Source organism: Lutra lutra, chromosome X (assembly GCF_902655055.1).
Source record: "Lutra lutra chromosome X, mLutLut1.2, whole genome shotgun sequence".
Classification (NCBI taxonomy): domain Eukaryota; kingdom Metazoa; phylum Chordata; class Mammalia; order Carnivora; family Mustelidae; genus Lutra; species Lutra lutra.
In genome coordinates, this window is record NC_062296.1 from 503,752 (window position 1) to 523,759 (window position 20,008).

Below are 20,008 nucleotides of genomic sequence, written 5' to 3' on the forward strand. Positions count from 1 at the left end.
AATAAATAAAATCTTTTTTAAAAAAAAAGACCAACTGGTATTAGAATGGCATTAAATACCTAGAAATATGACTGCCTCATAGTCACACATAAGAATATGATCTTTATGACCAGGCTATATTGTTAAATGAACAAGTATTAATTAAATAAAACATAATAATAATTTTTAAAGAAACAAATATATGGTAAAGTCTCAAAGTAAACTGGACATTTTAGTCCATAAAAATAAGAAGGAAACTAAGGAATTTGACTAGCCAAAAAGTATTGTTGCTGTCCATAAAACGATAAGGCACACTGTCTTTAAAGAAAAATGACAAAATGGGTGCCTGGGTGGCTCAGTGGGTTAAAGCCTCTGCCTTCGACTCAGGTCATGATCTCAGGGTCCTGGGATTGAATCCCGCATCGGGCTCTCTGCTCAGCAGGAGGCCTGCTTCCTCCTCTCTCTGCCTGCCTCTCTGCCTACTTGTGATCTGTCTCTGTCAAAGAAATAAATAAAAAAAAATTTACAAAAAAGAATAATGACAAAGATTTGTATAGAATTTTAAATCTTCTATTACTATATGTACTCAAATTTACATGTTAAAATAAAATCACTCAAATCTGAAAACAAAAGCCGAACTTGGTCCTTCAAAGGAGAAACAAAGTTCAGCCTCAAAAAAGGAAGACACCATAGATCAATGGAACAGATTAAGAAATCCGGAAATAAACCCACAACTATATGGTCAATTAATCTTTGACAAAGCAGGAAAAAATATCCAATGGGATAAGCAGTTTCTTCAGCAAATGGTGTTGGAAAACAGCAACATGCAGAACAATGAAGCTGGACCACTTTCTTATACAAAAATAGATTCAAAGTGGATGTGAGACAGGTAACCATTAAAATCCTAGAGGAGAACACAGGCAGTAACCTCTTGGACATCAGTCACAGCAGCTTCTTTCTAGATATGTCTCCTGAGGTGAGGAAAACAAAAGCAAAAATAAATGATTTGAACTTCCATATAAAGAATCATGTCATCTGCGAAGAGAGAGAGTTTGACATCTTCATTGCCAGTTTGGATACCTTTTATTTCTCTTTGTTGTCTGATTGCTGTTGCTAGGACTTCTAATACTATGTTGAACAAGAGTGGTGAGAGTGGGCATCCTTGTCATGTTCCTGATCTCAACGGGAAGGCTGCAAGCTTTTTCCCATTGAGGATGATATTTGCTGTGGGTTTTTCATAGATAGATTTGATGAAGTTCAGGAATGTTCCCTCTATCCCTATACTTTGAAGCGTTTTAATCAGGAACGGATGCTGGATTTTGTCAAATGCTTTTTCTGCATCAATTGAGAGGACCATGTGGTTCTTCTCTCTTTTCTTATTAATTTGTTCTATCACATTGATTGATTTGCGAATGTTGAACCATCCTTGTAGCCCAGGAATGAATCTCACCTGGTCATGGTGGATAATCTTTTTAATGTGCTGTTGGATCCTGTTTGCTAGGATCTTGTTGAGAATCTTAGAATCCATATTCATCAGTAATATTGGTCTGAAATTCTCCTTTTTGGCAGGGTCTTTGCCTGGTTTGGGGATCAGGGTAATGCTGGCTTCATAGAAAGAGTCTGGAAGTTTTCCTTCTGCTTCAATTTTTTGAAACAGCTGCAGGAGAATAGGTGTTATTTCTTCTTTGAATGTTTGGTAGAATTCCCCAGGGAATCCGTCAGGTCCTGAGCTCTTGTTTTTTGGGAGGTTTTTGATCACTGCTTCAATCTCGTTACTAGATATTGGTCTGTTTAGGTTGTCAATTTCTTCCTGGTTCAATTTTGGGAGTTTATAGTTTTCCAGGAATGCATCCATTTCATCTAGGTTGCTTAGCTTATTGGCATATAACTGTTGATAATAACTTCTGATGATTGTTTCTACTTCCTTGGTGTTAGTTGTGATCTCTCCCTTTTCATTCATAATTTTATGAATTTGGGCTTTCTCTCTTTTCTTTTGGATTAGTGTGGCCAATGGTTTATCGATCTTATTGATTCTTTCAAAAAACCAGCTCCTAGTTTCATTGATATGTTCTACTGTACCTCTGGTTTCTACCTCATTGATCTCAGCTCTAATCTTGATTATTTCCCTTCTTATGTGTGGAGTTGGTTTGATTTGTTGTTGATTCTCCAGTTCTTTAAGGTGTAGAGACAGCTGCTGTGTTCTGGATTTTTCCATTTTTTTGAGGGAGGTTTGGATGGCTATGTATTTCCCCCTTAGACTCCACCCCCAAACTACTAGAACTCATGCAGCAATTCAGTAACGTGGCAGGATACAAAGTCAATGTACAGAAATCAGTGGCTTTCTTATACACTAACAATGAAAATACAGAAAGGGAAATTAGAGAATCGATTCCATTTACTATAGCACCAAGAACCATAAGATACCTGGGAATAAACCTAACCAAAGAAGTAAAGGATCTGTACCGAGGAACTACAGAACACTCATGAAAGAAATTGAAGAAGACACAAAAAGATGGAAGACCATTCCATGCTCTTGGATCGGAAGAATAAACATTGTGATGCATTTTATAGAGCAACTCCTCATGAAGAACTGATAGCTGACTGAACAGCTTCAGCAGAACGAAAGATAGACCACACAGAGAACAGCAAGAGATGGAGACACAGTAACAAAGGGAAACTGCCCCCTGCCCTGACACTGTGAGCTGCAGCAGGGAGAGATAGTATTGAGGGACCAGGAGCAGATTTCTCCACCGTGGGAAAAACTTTTAAAAAGCCATGGTTTAAAAGGGCAACTAGAATATAAGGGAACCAGCAAATGGTGAGGGAGCTGCTGGAACTTCCTCTGACTTAGAGGTGTTGGTCAGCTCCACAGTTTACATTCCCCTCCACCTTAAAAGCACAGGCTAGTGCACAGACTGGGCACCCTAACTAGCCTGCTGCCTCAGTGAGCCCCAGGCCCCTAGCCCACACCAGCCCCAACCATCCACAAAAGCAACCCCAGCACAGCACACACCAGAACACCCTGGGTCAGTACTCACTAACAGGTCTAGCCATTTCACCAAGGCAACACAGACACAAAGCACCCTGGAACACTCCAGGCCCACAGCACTTTGGCTCCAGATGACTTGCTAAGGGCACTCCTGGTACACAGCATTCTGGGGCATCCCAGCTCACTTTCCACTCTAACCACACACTTGATACTCCCTGCACAGAGCACCCAGGGAACACCCATCTCATGCCCACCAGAGTGCCCCCTATGCTGAGCACCCTGAGACACCCTAGCTTGTACCCACTTCAGCTCTGGCCATCCCACCACAGCAACCCCAGTATCCCCAGCCCATGCCAGCCAAAGCTCCAGCTAGCCATCCAAATTCACCAGGCACACACAGCCTACACAGGGGATGGCCATACATAAAACCATTCCTTCAAATTTAGGAAATGTCATTGTTCTGCCCAATTCATAGAAATAAACACAGAAAGTCAGGCAAAATGAGGAGACAAAGGAATATGCTCCAAATGAAAGAACAAGACAAAACATGAGGAAAAGAACTAAATGAAATGGCAGTAACAAGTCTACCTAATAGAGTTCAAAGTAATGGTCATAAAGATGCTCACAAGACTGGAGAGAAGAGTGGACGACCTCAGTGAAAATATCAACAAAGAACCAGAAAATATAAGAAAGACCCATTCAGAGTTGAAGAATTCAATAACCTAAATGAAAAATATGCTAGAGGTAATCAACAGTACGTTACAAGATGCAGAAGAACAGTTCAGTGAAGATGGGGTAATCACACCCAAGCTGAACAGTAAAGTGAAAACAGAATTTTATTTTTTTATTTTTTAAAGATTTTATTTTTATTATTTATTTGAGAGAAAGAGACTGAGTGAGAGAGAAAGCTTGAGCAAGAGGAGGGGCAGAGAGAAAAGCAGACTCCCCGCTGGGCAAGGAGCCTGACACAGGGCTTGATTCTAGGACCCTGGGATCATGACCTGAGCCAAAGGCAAACGCTTATTGACTGAGCCACCCAGGTACCCCTAGAAAACAGAAATTTTAAAAACGATGGTAAGTTAAGGGATCTTAACTTAGACAATGTTAAGCAAGCAAATATTCACATTATAGGGGTCTACTCCTAACTAGTAGAAGCATGAAAAGCATACCAAACAAATCCCAAATGGGAATCTACTAGATCCCTGACCAGTACTCCTCAAGGGTCTCTATGTTATCAAAAACCAAGAAACTTAGAGAAACAATCACAGACCAGAGGAGGCTAAGGAAACATGATGACAAAATGTAATGTGGTATCCTAGATGGGATACTGGAAAAGGAAAAGGAAATTAAGGAAAATTAGTGAAATTTGAATAGAGTGTGGAGTATAGTTATTAGTGATGTACCAATGTTGTTTCCTTAGTTTTTATTTTATTTTTTTAAAGATTTTATTTATTTATTTGAGAGAAAATGAGAGAGAGAGAGAGAGAGAGAGCGTGAGAGGGAGAGGGTCAGAGGGAGAAGCAGACTCCCCGCGGAGCTGGGAGCCCGATGTGGGACTTGATCCTGGAACTCAGGGATCATGACCTGAGCCGAAGGCAGTCATGCCTCAACTGAGCCACCCAGGTGCCCTTTAGTTTTTATTTTAATTCCAGTATAACTAACATACAGTGTTATATTAGCTTCAGGTTACAATATAATGATTCAAAAATTGTATATATTGGGGTGCCCGGGTGGCTCAGTGGGTTAAAGCCTCTGCCTTCCACTCAGGTCATGATCTCAGGGTCCTGGGATCGAGCCCCACATTGGGCTCTCTGCTCAGCAGGGAGCCTGCTTCCCCCTCTCTCTCTGTCCGCCTCTCTGCCTACTTGTGATCTCTCTATGTCAAATAAGTAAATACAATCTTTTTTAAAAATTGTATATCTTAACCAGTGCTTGCCAACCTGTTTCACCCATTCCCCCACCCACCTCCCCTCTGGCAACCACCAGTTTGTTCTCTGTAGTTAAGACTGGGTTTTTGTTTGTCTCTCTTTTCTTTCTTTGTTTTGTTTCTTAAATTCCACACATGAGTGAAATCATATGGTATTTGTCTTCCTCTGACCGATTTCACTAGGATTATACTCTGTAGCTCCATCCATGTCATTGTAAATGGCAAGATCTCATCTTTATTATGGCTGAGTAATTTCCATTATTTATACATAAACATACACATACATACATATACACATATCATATCTTCTTTATCCATTCTTCTATCAATGGACACTTGGGTCATTTCCATATCTTGGCTGTTGTAAATGTTGCAATAAACATAAGGGTGCATATATCTTTCAAATTACTGTTTTCATTTTCTTTGGGTAAATGCCCAGGGGCAAATTACCAGATCATATTGTAGTTCTGTTTTTATTTTTTTGAGAAACCTCCACACTGTTTTTCATAGCAGCTATACCACTTTGCATTCCCACCAACATTGAACAAGAGTTTCTTTTTCTCCACATTTTTGCCAACACTTCTTACTTCTTGTGTTTTGAATTTCAGAATCTCCAAAGACCTCACATAGCCAAATCAACCTTGAAAAAGAAAAGAAAAGCTGGAGGCATCCCAATTCTGGACTTTAAGTTATATTACAAAGCTTTAGTGATCAAAACATTATGGTACTGGCACAAAAGACGCCACATAGTTCAATAGAACAGAATAGAAAACTCAGAAATGAACCCACAACTATATGGTCAATCTTCAACAGAGCAGGAAAGAATATCCAGTGAGAAAAGATAGTCTCTTCAACAAATGGTGTTAGGAAAACTGGACAGAAACATGCAAAAGACAAAACATGGAACACTACATCAAAAACTAATAATTTACTGTATGGTAACTAACATAACACAATAAAAAAATAAAAATACTTCAGAGGGAAAAAAAAGAAACATGCAAAAGAATGAAACTAGACTACTTTCTTATACCGTAGATAAAAATAAGTTAAAATGGATTAAAGGCCTAAATGGAGACAGGAATCCATCAAAATCTTAGCAGAGAACACAGGCAGTAACCTCTTTGACATCAGCCATAGCAACTTCTTTCTAGATATGTTTCCTGAGGCAAGGAAAACAAAAGCAAAAATGAACTATTGGGAGTACATCAAGATAAAAAGCTTCTACATGGCAAATAAAACAATTAACAAAACTAAAAGGCAGGCTTTGGAATGGGAAAAGATATTTGCAAATGACATCTCTGATAAAGTTAGTATCCAAAATAAAGAACTTATAAAACTGAACACCCAAAAAACAAATAATCCAGTTTAAAAATGGGAAGAAGACATGAACAGACATGAGGAATAGAGGAATAAAAAATCCCATAAAATATATAGAAAAGGAAAAATTAAATTAAATGACATGCAAATCCAAGTATATCACTGATTGCAATAACAAAATCTAATAAAAAAGCAAAAATTGTGAGAGTGGGTTTTTAAAAATGATACAACTATATATAGAGTAGAAATGCTTAGTATCACACAATAGAAACTGATTGAAAGTAAAAAAATATGGCAAAAGATATATCATGCAAACAGCAACTAGAAAAAAGCTGGTGTCTATGTTAGCATCACATGAAATAGACTTCCAAAGAAAAAAAGGGGTACCAGAGATAAACAGAAATATTTCATAATGATAAAAGTGTCAATCCATTATGAAGTATAGTGATTACAAATATATAAGCATCCAACAACCAAACTCCAAAATACATGGGGCAAAAACTGATGGAATTAAAGCAAGAAATATTTCTACAATGATAGTTGAAGACTTTACATCCCACTGCCACTAATAGCTAGCACAACTCTACAGAAGATCAAGAAGAAAATAGAAGACTTGGACAACACTAAAAACAAGTAGACCTAAGACACATACATAGAACACTACACCCAAAAGCAGAATATACATTTTGCTCAAGTGCACATGAAGTATTGTCCAGAATAAACCCATATGGTATGCCATAAAAAAGAAATCAAAATAAAAATCAGAATATACTTTGAGATAAATGAAAACAAAGACACAAGATACCAAAAGTTATGAGATGCAGATAAATCAGTGCCCAGAGGGAAATTTATAGCTGTAAATGCCTCTGTTCAGAAAAAAAAGAAGATCTCAAATCTATAACCTAACCTTACACCTTAAGAAACTGGAAAAAAAAGATGAGCAAACTAAAAGTAAATCAAGGAGAAGGAAGGAAATACTAAAAATTATAGCAGAGATAAATGAAATGGAAGTAAATTAAAACCGAATCAACTAAAGAAAAGTTAGTTCTTTGAAAAGATGAAGGAAATTGACAAAACTTTAGCTAGATTGACCAAGAAAAAGAGAGAGAAGACTCAAATTACTAGCATCATAAATGAAAGAGGAGACATTACTACTGACCTTACAAAATTTAGAAGGATCATAAAGGAATACTACAAACAAGTGTATGCCAAGAAATTGGATAACTTAGATGAAATGGAAAAATTCCTACCAAGATACAAACTACTGAAGCTGGCTCAAGAAACAGCAGCCAGGGGCATGAGCCAGCTGGTCCTGAGAAGGAATTGTAGGGGGAGGATGCAGCTGGGTGGTGGGGCCTTTCTGGGCTGCACTGTCACAAGCCACAAGCAACACTGCTGGTACAAGTTGAGATGTGCTATAGGTGTAGAATACACACCAAATATCTGAGATTTAGTACAAAGATATATAAAACATCTCATTCATAATTTATAGTGCTTATAAATTGGGTAGCTGATTATAAAATTGATTATAGTTTTGAATATACTTGGTGAAATAAAATACACTTTAAATTTTAAAAAGACAAAGAAAGAGACAACCTGAGTGGACATATAACAAGTGAAGGGATTGAGTTAGTAATCAAAATGCTACCCACAAAATAAACCCCAGGCCCAACTGGCTTGAAGTTTAGCTAACATTTAAAAGGAATTAAAACCAATTCTTCACAAACTCTTCCGAATAGCAGAAGAGTAAGGAACACTTCTGAACTCGTGTTATGAAGCCAATATTGCCCTGAGGCTAAAATCAGACGAGGACATAACAATAAAAAAAAAATTTAAAAAAAAAACCCTACAGATCAAATACTATGAAGTTGGATGCAGAAATCTTCAACAAAATACTAGTAAATCAAATCTAAAAACATATTTTAAAAATTATACACCATTTGGGACGCCTGGGTGGTTCAGTGGGTTAAAGCCTCTGCCTTCGGCTTGGGTCATGATCCCAGGGTCCTGGGACCAAGCCCCACATCGGGCTCTCTGCTCAGCGGGGAGCCTGCTTCCTCCTCTCTCTCTGCCTGCCTCTCTACCTACTTGTGATCTCTCTCTCTGTCAGATAAAGAAATAAAATCTTTAAAAAAATTATACACCATGATCAAGTAGGATTTATACCAGGAATGCAAGCTTAACTCAACATCCAAAAATCAATTAATGTAGTACATCATATCAATAGACCACAAAACCAGAAAGCATATGATCATCTCATGATCACATGATCAGTTGCAGACAAACTGTTTGACCAAATCATATGGAATACCCTAAAAAATACCACTGGGACTAGTAAACGAGTTTGGCAGGATTGGAAATTATAAAATCAATTAAAAATCTATTGTATTTGCAGGGGGAGGGAGGAGAAGGGGCCAATGCGATGGCCAGTCTTTACTGGAAGGAAGAAACTTCACAGGACATTTTGAGTAAGTTAGGGCAAAGGCTCAGTGGGCCAGTTGGTGGGGCACCAGCTTGCAATGGGTTCCAAAGGTAGGGTATCACTGGATCTTGCCTTTGTCCAGCCAGAAAAAGATGAAGGCAACACTGTCCTCTTCAAAGACGCAGCCCACTATCTGCTTGTTGGTGATAGATGGGACTAAATTAGGGTCTTCTTTGGTGCCTGAAGCTGCCTGTGGGGCTAGCACGTTTATAGGTCCAGCCCCTCCCCTTCAGGAGTCATCATGACCTCCCTCTCCAGCCCAGTTGCCTGCCCGTCTCAGTAGCAACACTACGTACAGATGCCATAGATGCCATGGCGACTCCATTGGGACCGTGGGCCCTGAGGTCCTGCATGACCAGCACACCAATTCCATGAAGTAAACTTGAAGCCATCACATCCACCACAAACAGCCTTTGCTGTATTTTTATGCACTTGCAATGAACAATCTGAAAATAAAATTAAGAAAACAACTCCATTCACAATAGCATCAAAAAGAATAAAATACTTAGAAATAACTTAACCAAAGAAGTGTAAGACTTGCAAACTGAAGACTAAAAAAGATTGTTAAAAGAAATTTTAAAAGACCTAAATATATGGGAAAATATCCCATGTTCAAGCATTAGGAGACTTAATGTAATTTAATTTTGTTAAGATGAATATACTCTTCAAATTGATCTATAAATTTAATAAAATCTCAATCAATATCCCAGCTGCCTTATTTGCAGAAACTGACAAGCTGATCTTAAAATTCATATGGAATTAAAGGAGGCCTCAAATAACCAAAACAATCTTGGAAAAGAACACAAGACGAGGACTCATACTTCCCGATTTCAAAACTACTACAAAGCTACAATAATCAAGACAATGTGTTACTGGCATAAGGCTACACATATAAACCAACGGAATAAAATTGAGAGTCCAGAAATAAACCCATAGTCTATGGCCAGTTGATTTTCAACAAGGGTGCCAAAATCATTCAATGGGGAAAGAATGACCTCTCCCAACAAACGGTGCTTGGACAACTGGATACCCATATGCAAAAGAATTAAGCTGGATCCCTACCTCACAACATATTTGAAAATTAACTCGAAATAGAGCATAGCCCTAAATGTATGAGTTAAAACTATGAAAATCTTTTAAGAAAGTCTAGGAATGAATCTTCATGACCTTGGATTTGGCAAAGTACTCTTAGACATGACACCAGAAGCATGAGCAACACAAGGGGGGGAAAGGTAATTTCTATTTCATCAAAATTTAAAACTCTGTGCTTCAAAGGGCACCCTCAAGAAAGTGCAAAAAGGGAACACAGAATGGGAGAGATATTTACAAATCATGTATGTGATAAAGGACCTGTACCTAGAATATATATAAAGAACTCTTACAACTCAACAATAAAAAGACAAATAACCCAATTTAAAAGTGGGAAAAGGATCTGAATCTACATTTCTTCAAGGAAGATACACAAATGGTCAATAAGAATGTAAAAATATACACACTGTCATTAGTCTTCAGGGAAATGCAAATCAAAATCACAATGAGCTATACTGCTTCACACCCACTCCTCGGATGTCTAAAATTAAAAAGTCAGAAGACAACCAGTGTTGGAGAAGATACGGAGAAATAAGAGCCATCATACTTTGCAGTCTCTATGGAAAACAGTCTGGCATTTCCTCAAAGCATTCAACATATAGTCACCACTGAACTCAGGAATTCCACTCCTAGATTTAAAGCTAAAAGAATTCAAAACATGTGTTCAAACAAATATTTGTATACAAAATGATCATAGCAGCATTATTTATAAGGGCCCAAATGTGGAAACAACCCAAATGTCCATCCATAGATAAATGGATTAATAAAATGGTACATCCACACAGTGGAATATTACTCAGTCATAAAACCGAATGTGAATGAACTTTTAAAACATTATGGTAAGTGAAAAAAGCCAGTTTTAAAGCCAGAAAATGTCTCTGTGAAAAGAAGAAGCCACATATTTTATAATTCCCTTTATATGAAATGTCCAGAATAAGGAAATCTATAGAGACAGAAAGTAGATTAGTTGTTGCCTAGGGCTAGGAGGAAAGGATGATAGGAGGTGATGGGCCAAAAGGTAGGGGTCTGTTTTGGGGATGATGAAAATATTTTAAGATTGAGTATGGTGATGATTGCACAAGTCCGTGACTATACCAAAAACCATTGAATTATGCACTTCAAATGAGTGAATAGTATGGAATGTGAATTATATATCAATAACCTGTTTTTTGAAGATTTTATTTATTTATTTGAGAGAGAGCACAAGAGGGGGGAGAGGCAGAGGGAAAGGAAGAAGACTCCATGCCGAGCAGGGGCTGTGATCAGGGCTCCATTCCAGGATCATGGGATCATGACCTGAGCCGAAGGGAGACATTTCACTGACTGAGCCACACAGGAGCCCCACGTTTTTTAATTGTGTAACGAAATGATAAGGAATTACATTAAAAAAAAAAGAAGAACAGACAAAAGTTTTGAAGAGGTCATTCCCAGAAGAGGAAATGCAAATGGTCAATACTTGAGAAATGGTATTGACCTCATTAGTAGTCAGGAAAATGTAAAACAAACTAATGAACACCTTATTTAACTACATTAGAGTGGCAAGAATTCAGAAAGAATATAACATGATGCTTGAAAAAAATGTGAAGAAATCGCCTTTTCACATATTGCTAAGTAGAATTCATATCGCTAAATATTTTTTACAAAGTATCATGCCCAAATCCATTACATTTAAAATGCTCATCCTCTTTGACTTCCCCGTCCCTTTTGAAAGACTCTATCTCACTGAAATAACGAATGTGTGACTATAGTTAGAATCATTATTGTAGCATTGTCATTGCAAAAGGAAAGTGGGTTGGAAATGGAGGATGTTTATGATTCTTTATTAATTGCAAAAAGCAAACACTAAAGTAATGGTCCAATTTGATCCAATTTTTGTCACACCAAACAGCAATAAATTTTTATGTGTATATATATTTGCTTGGCAATACACGTAAAAGAATATATCCCAAGCTGTTAATATCTTAATAATGATGGATCTACTTTTTTGTGTACATTTTTGGATTGTTTCGCTAGTTTGAATGAAAAGGTATCCCTTTTGCTAGTTGGAGATAGAGAAAAAAATTAATTGAGAAGGGGCGGTGGGTGGAGAAATTAGAAAGGAAAGGAAGGCGCTGGGTACCCCCCCCCCGCCCCCCGTCCCCCGCGGCTGTTTCTGTGTGCGCTCCTTTTACAGACAGTGTGGCAGCCCCGGCAGTCGCGTCTACGCGCGGGATTACAGTAACTCGGTTGTCAGTGATGAGTCAGAGTGCGTGGTGCTGATGCTGCTGCCATTTCATCACCTCTGCGAGCGCAGCATCCATTCCTTCGCTCTCCCCGCGCCGGGGCCTACCTCGCCTCAGGCTCCCAGGCTAGCGATGTGCTCGCGGCCGATCTAGATCCGGACCAAGCCACGCTCTCCGAGGTCTCGGCTGGGCGCCCCTCTCGCCGCCCACGGCCGGCCCGGGCCGAGGAGACCTGCTGAGCCCCGGCCATGGAGGCCATCTGGCTATACCAGTTCCGGCTCATTGTCATCGGGGATTCCACGGTGGGCAAGTCCTGTCTGATCCGCCGCTTCACCGAGGGCCGCTTTGCCCAGGTTTCAGACCCCACCGTGGGGGTGGATTTTTTCTCCCGTCTGGTGGAGATCGAGCCAGGAAAACGCATCAAGCTCCAGATCTGGGATACCGCGGGTCAAGAGAGGTTCAGGTGGGGAGCGCAGCCGGGCCGCGAGCAGTGGGAGGGTCTACAGGCTTTGCACAACCCTTGGGGAGAGAGGACTTCCTGGTCCTGGTGTCGGCCCCCGTAGGGACGATCCCAAGGGTCTGGGGATTTCTGCTCAAGCCCACCTTCAGCTAGCCGGGAGTTCAGTGCCGGGAAAGAAACACCCTGGCAGGGAGGGCCAGTCAATAATACGTATTGCTTGCACCACAATTCCACCGATCTGCCCCTTGGTGGCTAATAAACTAGCTGGAATTTATCAATCTCAGTCCTTATGCTACATTACTTTCAAAACTGTTTCCAGGTCATCTTTACAAAACTGACAGGCATAGACAGATGATATACACAGATATATACTTATAGACATAGATACAGATATAGAGATATAGAGATAATCGTAATTATATGAAATAGATACAGATGATTGATTCCTTCTTGCAACCAGCACACATTCGGAAATCATCCACTGCATGCCAGGCACTGGGCTTGTTTCTGGGGAAACAGCCGGAGGAAACACACAAGAGGATGCCTTGTAAACAAAACAGACAAGAGCCCTTCCCTTTTAGAACTTCTGTGCTGGCGTAGTGGAAGGAAATACATAAACAGCAATTATACAAAAGAGTGTCTGGTTCATATTCAGATGCCCACGCCCTACTATAACGCTAAGCATATAATGAGTAATCAATGAACAGGTATAATTTTCTCCTACAACCCTTTGTTTTCCCTTGTAGTATGTATCATGTGTAATTATATGTCTGAACATAGAGAAGGCTGCCCGGAGAGGATGAGACCTGATGGATAGGATTACCCAAGCCAAGACAGGAAAAGCCCAGGGACAGGAAACAGCATGTGTAAAAACAAGTGACAGAGCAGCGTACACAGAAAACTTGGAGAGAACAAGTTGAGCTAATGTCACATATGGCAGCAGGAATTAGATCAAAAGGACTCAATCGACTTTATTCATTTTCAAATATGTCTGTCATTATTTATTCATTTATCTACTGAACACTAATTGAGCATAGAAAATACTGGTTAGGTAGTTGAAGAAGAGTAGAAAGAAGAGTTTACTACAAACTTGGCTCCACTCACCCCACCCCCAACTTCCGCAAACAACACTGTGGCACATACCCTTGCACAGGATCAATTCTGAATTCGTGATTGCATTTCTTTTTTTTTTAATATTTTATTTATTTATTTGACAGACAGCGATCACAAGTAGGCAGAGAGGCAGACAGAGAGAGAGGAGGAAGCAGGCTCCCTGCTGAGCAGAGAGCCCGATGTGGGGCTCGATCCCAGGACCCTGGGATCATGACCTGAGCTGAAGGCAGAGGCTTTAATCCACTGAGCCACCCAGGCGCCCCGTGATTGCATTTCTTGTATTAGAAATGAAGAAAGGTTTTTTATATGTTGACAGAAATCTCTTTCTCTATGATCAGCCTTTTCATATCCATTGCTTATTATTTATTGGGTGATATTGACTTGAAAGAGTTTTTTAATAGATTATTACCCTTTTTTGTCATGTATGTTGTAAAATATTTTCCTGGTTTGTCATTTGTCTTTGAACTTCAAGAAAATTTTTTGATGAATGGGAATTTTAATTTTTAGATAGCCTTATATTGTGTTTGGAAAGGGCTTTGTTCCTTTCTAAATACTCACAAACCACTAATATAATAATGTCTTTAAGAGTTTTGACAGGGATCTACAGCTTGTTCACTGTTTTCCTGAACCAAGTTATTCACAAATCAAAATCTTTGTTCACATTGAATTTTCTGATTACACCTGCCATTCTCCATGAACCCTTAAACATAAGAGAATTAGAAATGTTTCCAGTCTCCAGGGCTGATTTGCCTGGTTTTGGAGACTTGAAGTCACTGGTAACGTTCGTTCTTACTATCATCTAGCTTGGACTTTAATTCCCTGGACGATGTTTGTTCTCTTATCACTGGGCCATTTGTCCTAAGCCTTAAGCTGTTGAGTCCCTCATTGTTTAACTTTTTCATCCAAGGAGACAGAAAACCTAAAAATAGATGTAGATCAAAAAGCACAGTAGTCTAAAACAAGTGATGGTAGAGGCAAATCGTTCGACCCCCTCCACTAAGCTCTAATATGCTCTAAGCCAAGTATTGTGACTTATGTGTGCTCCTCAAATCAAGAAGTTAAAATATTAGAGGTTTCTTCTGTTTAAGTACAGCAAATGTTTTAGAACCTAAACCTTTAGGTTTTAGAGATACTCCTGGCACACTGCTTTAAATAAGTTCTATCAGTTTAAGGGGAAATTTTTGCTATTTAGGCAGTTTTTCCCAGGGGTAGCTCCTGACTCAGCCTCTCTGAAGTGTGTCAGGAAATGGGGCTGACAGTCATCACTCTGCTAACACCACCGCAGACCATTCTGATTTTTCCCTTTTCCACGTGGCCTAGAAAATAAAAAACAAAGCATGTTTCTCCTCAGAGAAGAGATGGAGGACCCTCTTAGAGTAAAATAAGAAGTGATACATGGGGAAAAATGGAGTATATTGCAATATAGCTATATATACTAATAAACATTTTCTGTCAACTACCATAAATTCATTTCTAATCTTTTTAAATTCTGTTTCAACTACTAAAATTTATCATGAACTCTCCAGTTCTGAAGACACTTTAACATTCATTATTTCATTTTTCTTCATAATAACCTGTGACTTCGGTATCCCATGTTGCCAGGGTGGGACAGCTGTAGTTCTACCTGAATCGAGAGAAAATGCCTGGAAGGCCATGAGCATTCATTTCTGGAAGATGTCATCCCTTAGTTTTGCCCAACTGAAAATTCACGGGTTATTAATTACAGAATGGCATTCGCATTCCATTCTTTAAAAAAAAAAATCATTCTTACTAAAGGACTGTGTCAGTGAGTGGACACAGCAGAGTGCACTGTGTGAGTTCACTGAAGTACAGGGGTTTGGGCACGGCCTTTATTCTTTACTTCTTTCTTGTGTTTTAGATCCATCACTCGCGCCTACTACAGGAACTCTGTAGGTGGTCTTCTCTTATTTGACATTACCAACCGCAGGTCCTTCCAGAATGTACATGAGTGGTTAGAAGAGACCAAAGTACACGTTCAGCCCTACCAAATCGTATTTGTCCTGGTAGGTCACAAGTGTGACCTGGATACACAGAGGCAAGTGACTCGCCACGAGGCAGAGAAACTGGCTGCTGCATACGGCATGAAGTACATTGAGACGTCAGCCCGAGACGCCATTAACGTGGAGAAAGCCTTCACAGACCTGACAAGAGACATATATGAGCTGGTTAAACGGGGGGATATTACAATCCAGGAGGGATGGGAAGGGGTGAAGAGTGGATTTGTACCAAACGTGGTTCACTCTTCAGAAGAGGTTGTCAAATCAGAGCGGAGATGCCTGTGCTAGTCAGCTGTCAGGGTCCCGAAACGTGCTCTCCCACCTGAACTGCAAAGCGATCACAACGAAGAGAATCCCTGGTGACTGAATGGACTCAACCTCCATGTTACATACCAAGTGAGCCTCCTCCTCAAGGAGAATCTGACTGGCTGTGGTGGGTGGACGTGACTGAGGGGCTGCTCCATGTGCCCTTTGCGGACCGCGTGTCGAGGGGCTGAGGTCTGGGGAAATTTTTCCAGAAAAATACACCCTCAGACAGCATAACACACTATTTCTTGGTGTTTCCGCTCATTCATAGGTCACAAACATAAAGAAATATGTAAAGGGGGGAAAGGATCCCATTGGAAACAATTAGAACTAAAACGACTGTGAGATCAACTTAATCGGTGAGAACACCCTACACCAAGTGTTTGCGCTGGGTTTGGCTAGAAGGTACCAATTGGCTTCTAAACGGCTCGTCTGTAGAACGAGGGGCACAGAGCAGCTATTCACTAAGACCCTTTCAAGGCCTGTTGTTCTAGTAAAATCAGTGTGGCTCTGAGAAGGGAGGCCGTTATACATACTGTTGTTACCACATTCCAGAAAGCGCACCCCCGTGTGATGGAATAGATGACCATGTAAGTAGAAGAAAGAAACACTGTAATCCATGCCATACCCTCTGTCCCCATCATCCCAGGCCTGGAGTTCACCCGCCCACCTCTCCAGGGGCCGAGCAGCTGTGTACAGGGACCGCCTGTGAAAGGAGCCCTGAGGCAAACGTTCGCTAATCAACCCTGTACTGAGACACACACCTCACAGTCCCTTGAATTACTTACTGATCATCCCAACAGGCCTGTGAGGTTTTCTTCCCTAATTTACAAGAGTAAACTAAGAAGCAGGAGATTCACTTGGCTAAGGGGAAGGTCTCCTGACTCCTAGTTCCCGTCCCACTGCATCAGCTTGTTCCTGCTGTCAGATGAACGAACTGTTACTAATTTGTTTACTTTGGAAGAGATATGACTGTAAATAAATGTTCTCTACATGTTAGGGTATGTTTCATTATTGCTTACGACTCAGCTACAATCCTGAGGGAACCTGGGGACGGAACAAAACGTAAAGCCAGTTCAGGTCTCACTGACAAGAGGGCTTTAAATGAGAGACTAATTGCACACTCGAAACACATCAAAACTGTGTGGGCTCCAAATGTTCTTATCACTGAAACACAGTGGACATATTACTGCAAGGAACCAAATACAGCAATGGGGAGTGGGATGGGGATAAAATACTCACCTCACAATGACCTTAGCCGCCTGTTTGCCATATACCTACACTGGGTCCTTGTCTACCCTAGAGAGTCAGCTCTTACTTCTCAGGTGAATAGACATCTAATGCATCAGGAAACTGAAACGGTTGGCTTAAGCTTCCATGATCTTCTTGAAGAGAGGTCCTGCTTTAAATTATTCTTTGGATTGTAGCTAGTTGAGCTAGGCAAAAGCCATACTTTTCACAGTAAGAAAACAATTCAGAATAGTCACGTTTCTCACATCCATTGTGATAGGAAAGCCTGCCAATGGTAAATTGCTTTGACACACAATGTCGAACTTCGGTATGAACGTGACTGAATCTGAACATCTGGGAATTACTTCAGCCAGAACGAAGCAGCCCAATAACAAAAATTATGGAAACAAACCACCTTGGACCAACCTGCAGCATCAACTACAAGTGAACCAACCATCGTCTCTGCATTCACTTCCCCTGACCTGGCTTGGGCGGATCGTGGTTTCAGAAAGCAAATAGAAGAGGGTCAGTGGGATTAATGCAGTTTCATAAACTGCTGTAAGAAGATTCCAAAGGCAAGATTATCCAGTGGATTCTGTCAGTTCCAAAAAAAAAAGAAGGATAGAAACAAAACTTCTCTACAGTTTTCTTGTCTAAAATACATTATATGTATATTGTTCTCACTCCTTGCATTTTTTAAGGCAGGTTTAAAGATACTCAGCACAGGATCCAGCAAAGGTGGCTGAGCTTAATTGCTTAAACAAGTTCTGGAAATTTTAAAAATCATTTTAGTAGAATTCAGTGCTGTTGTCACTGCAATAAGTGCGTTTTAGAGAAAAATCAGGTGTTAATACAATACTATGGATAAAGCTTTAGAAGCTATTTTACTACATAGGTCAAAGAAAAGACCAACTAACTTGTAACAAAGACCACCACTGCATGCTGGATTAGACTGTCTCCTGTTCCAGAAAAAACTGTAAACTTTTCCTCACTTTGTTGTGCATTGTAATGCAATGTGGAAAAATGTTTTCTTTAGCTGTATGTGAATGAGAATTTGCTTGTATTTAGTAAAATGGTTGATTATGTGACTGTGAGATTTCAAGTGTGTGTTGTAGCTATTTCCACTGGAGGGTGTCAATTAGGTAGGACACATACCACACAAGCAGTGTTCACCGGCATCTCAAAGCGAGAGCAAGAATGTAATTTTTGAAAGATATAATCATCACGTTGAAAGTCACAAAGCCCTCACTACTGCCTGACAATCCTTTACCACTTTTGGAAGAGTTGGTTCTATCAAGCCTAAAGTTGAATGACTGCAATTTTTAGTCAGGGAGCTTAATTAGGACACCAGGGAGCTGATCGCAACTACTGTCATCCCTGAAAAGTGTTCTGTTCCCCCAGGCTAGATTGTCTTAGCTTTTTCTGGCCCTACTGTATGGGGTGCTTTTTTTTGTCAAGATCCCTTGGAGGGTGGGGCTCAGATTAGAACAGTGCCTTGGGTTTACAGTATATATTTAGGGGAGAGGAAAAAAAGGAAAGATGTTTGATGCTTGAGCCTGGGCACAGGAAGGCTGAATTCACACAGCTTTATCATTTTTATAGTCATGAGTGAAGGAGGGAGGAAGGAACAAAGGTAGAAGGGAAAACAACCCATGTGACAGCACTTAATATAGTCTACCATTCCATTCTCCTTAAAATTGGCCCTAAAATCCCCAGGGCCTGATCATCTTTTCTTCAGTGAATTTCTTTGGTGGCTTTATTCAGTCCCACGGCTGTAAATACCACATGTAAGTCAATGAATTCTGAATGTAGACCTCCAGCTTGTCTCTGTCCCATGGATTTCAGACCTTTACAACCAACTGCCTGCCCAGTATCTCCATTTGAAAGTCTGTTAGGCACCAGAAATCTAAGATGTTCCAAACCAAGCTCCTAATTTTCCTCCCCAAATTTGTTCTTCCCATAACCTTTTCTCCCTCGGTAAATGGCAATTTTGTCCTGTGTACTTTTGCGGAAAACCTTGGAGTTGTCCTTGACTCCTCTTTTTCATAGTCCATGTTCGATGTATCTGCTTATGCTGGCTCTGCCTTAAAAGTAACCAGAATCTGACTCTTTGGGGAGATGTTGAAATGTTCTTCAAATGCACCAAGCACATTCACACCTCAGGGCCTTTGTACTTGCTCTTTACTGTATCTGGAATTCCTTTTCTTGAGATAACTGGATTTCTCCCTCACCTCCATCAAGTTCTGAAACCAACAGCCTCCAAAATCAGCAAGCAGCTTCCCAGTTCTAGAAGCTGTTCTTAACAATTCAACACAGAGTGTAATTCTTAAGTCTTCCTAGGGAACAATAAAGTTTCATGTGTCTATGTCTGGGAAAGGGCAAAGAAACTTAGAAGGAGAGAATGGAAAACCTGGGGAGTCTAGTTTCACTGGAAGGAGTGGACAGTAGTATCACAACGTAGCAGTGGATTCAGAAAGATTATGACTAAAATATATTCATGGGATTCAAGGGAGCAGGAAGTCACGAGTGGCCTTTCTCAGCACAGCATCTGTACACCGACCCCTTAGGAAACTGTTATTCTCAGTTCTGCTGGAGGTCCAACTCTTTTCTTTCTTCAATTCTTTTCTTGCTCTCTATTCTCTCCTCTACCTAGACAATCTTACCTTCGCTCATGACTCCAGTTACTGTCTTTGCATTGAGGACTCCCAAATGGAGGACTCCAGCCCATTCTGAGCATTATAACAATAGAGCCTACTTGCCTACTAAACTCATACACAAATTCCTTATACTCAACATATCGAATACGAAATCAGTATCTATCAGACTGTGTTCCTTCCACCCCAATATTTCTCATCGCTATAAATGACACCACCATC

General features: G+C 40.2%; 1 protein-coding gene and 1 pseudogene across 1 annotated transcript; one reads left to right on the plus strand and one right to left on the minus strand.

The window, feature by feature from the left end:
* Positions 1–8,698: 8,698 nt before the first annotated feature.
* Positions 8,699–9,134, minus strand: LOC125092264 (cytochrome c oxidase subunit 5B, mitochondrial-like; annotated as a pseudogene).
* A 2,792-nt stretch (positions 9,135–11,926) lies between these two features.
* RAB39B (RAB39B, member RAS oncogene family) lies at positions 11,927–18,220 on the plus strand. Its single transcript, XM_047716645.1, has 2 exons — positions 11,927–12,468; positions 15,458–18,220. The coding sequence occupies exons 1-2, from the start codon at positions 12,254–12,256 to the stop codon at positions 15,882–15,884; spliced, it is 642 nt and encodes a 213-aa protein (XP_047572601.1). The 5' UTR covers positions 11,927–12,253; the 3' UTR covers positions 15,885–18,220.
* Positions 18,221–20,008: the final 1,788 nt, after the last annotated feature.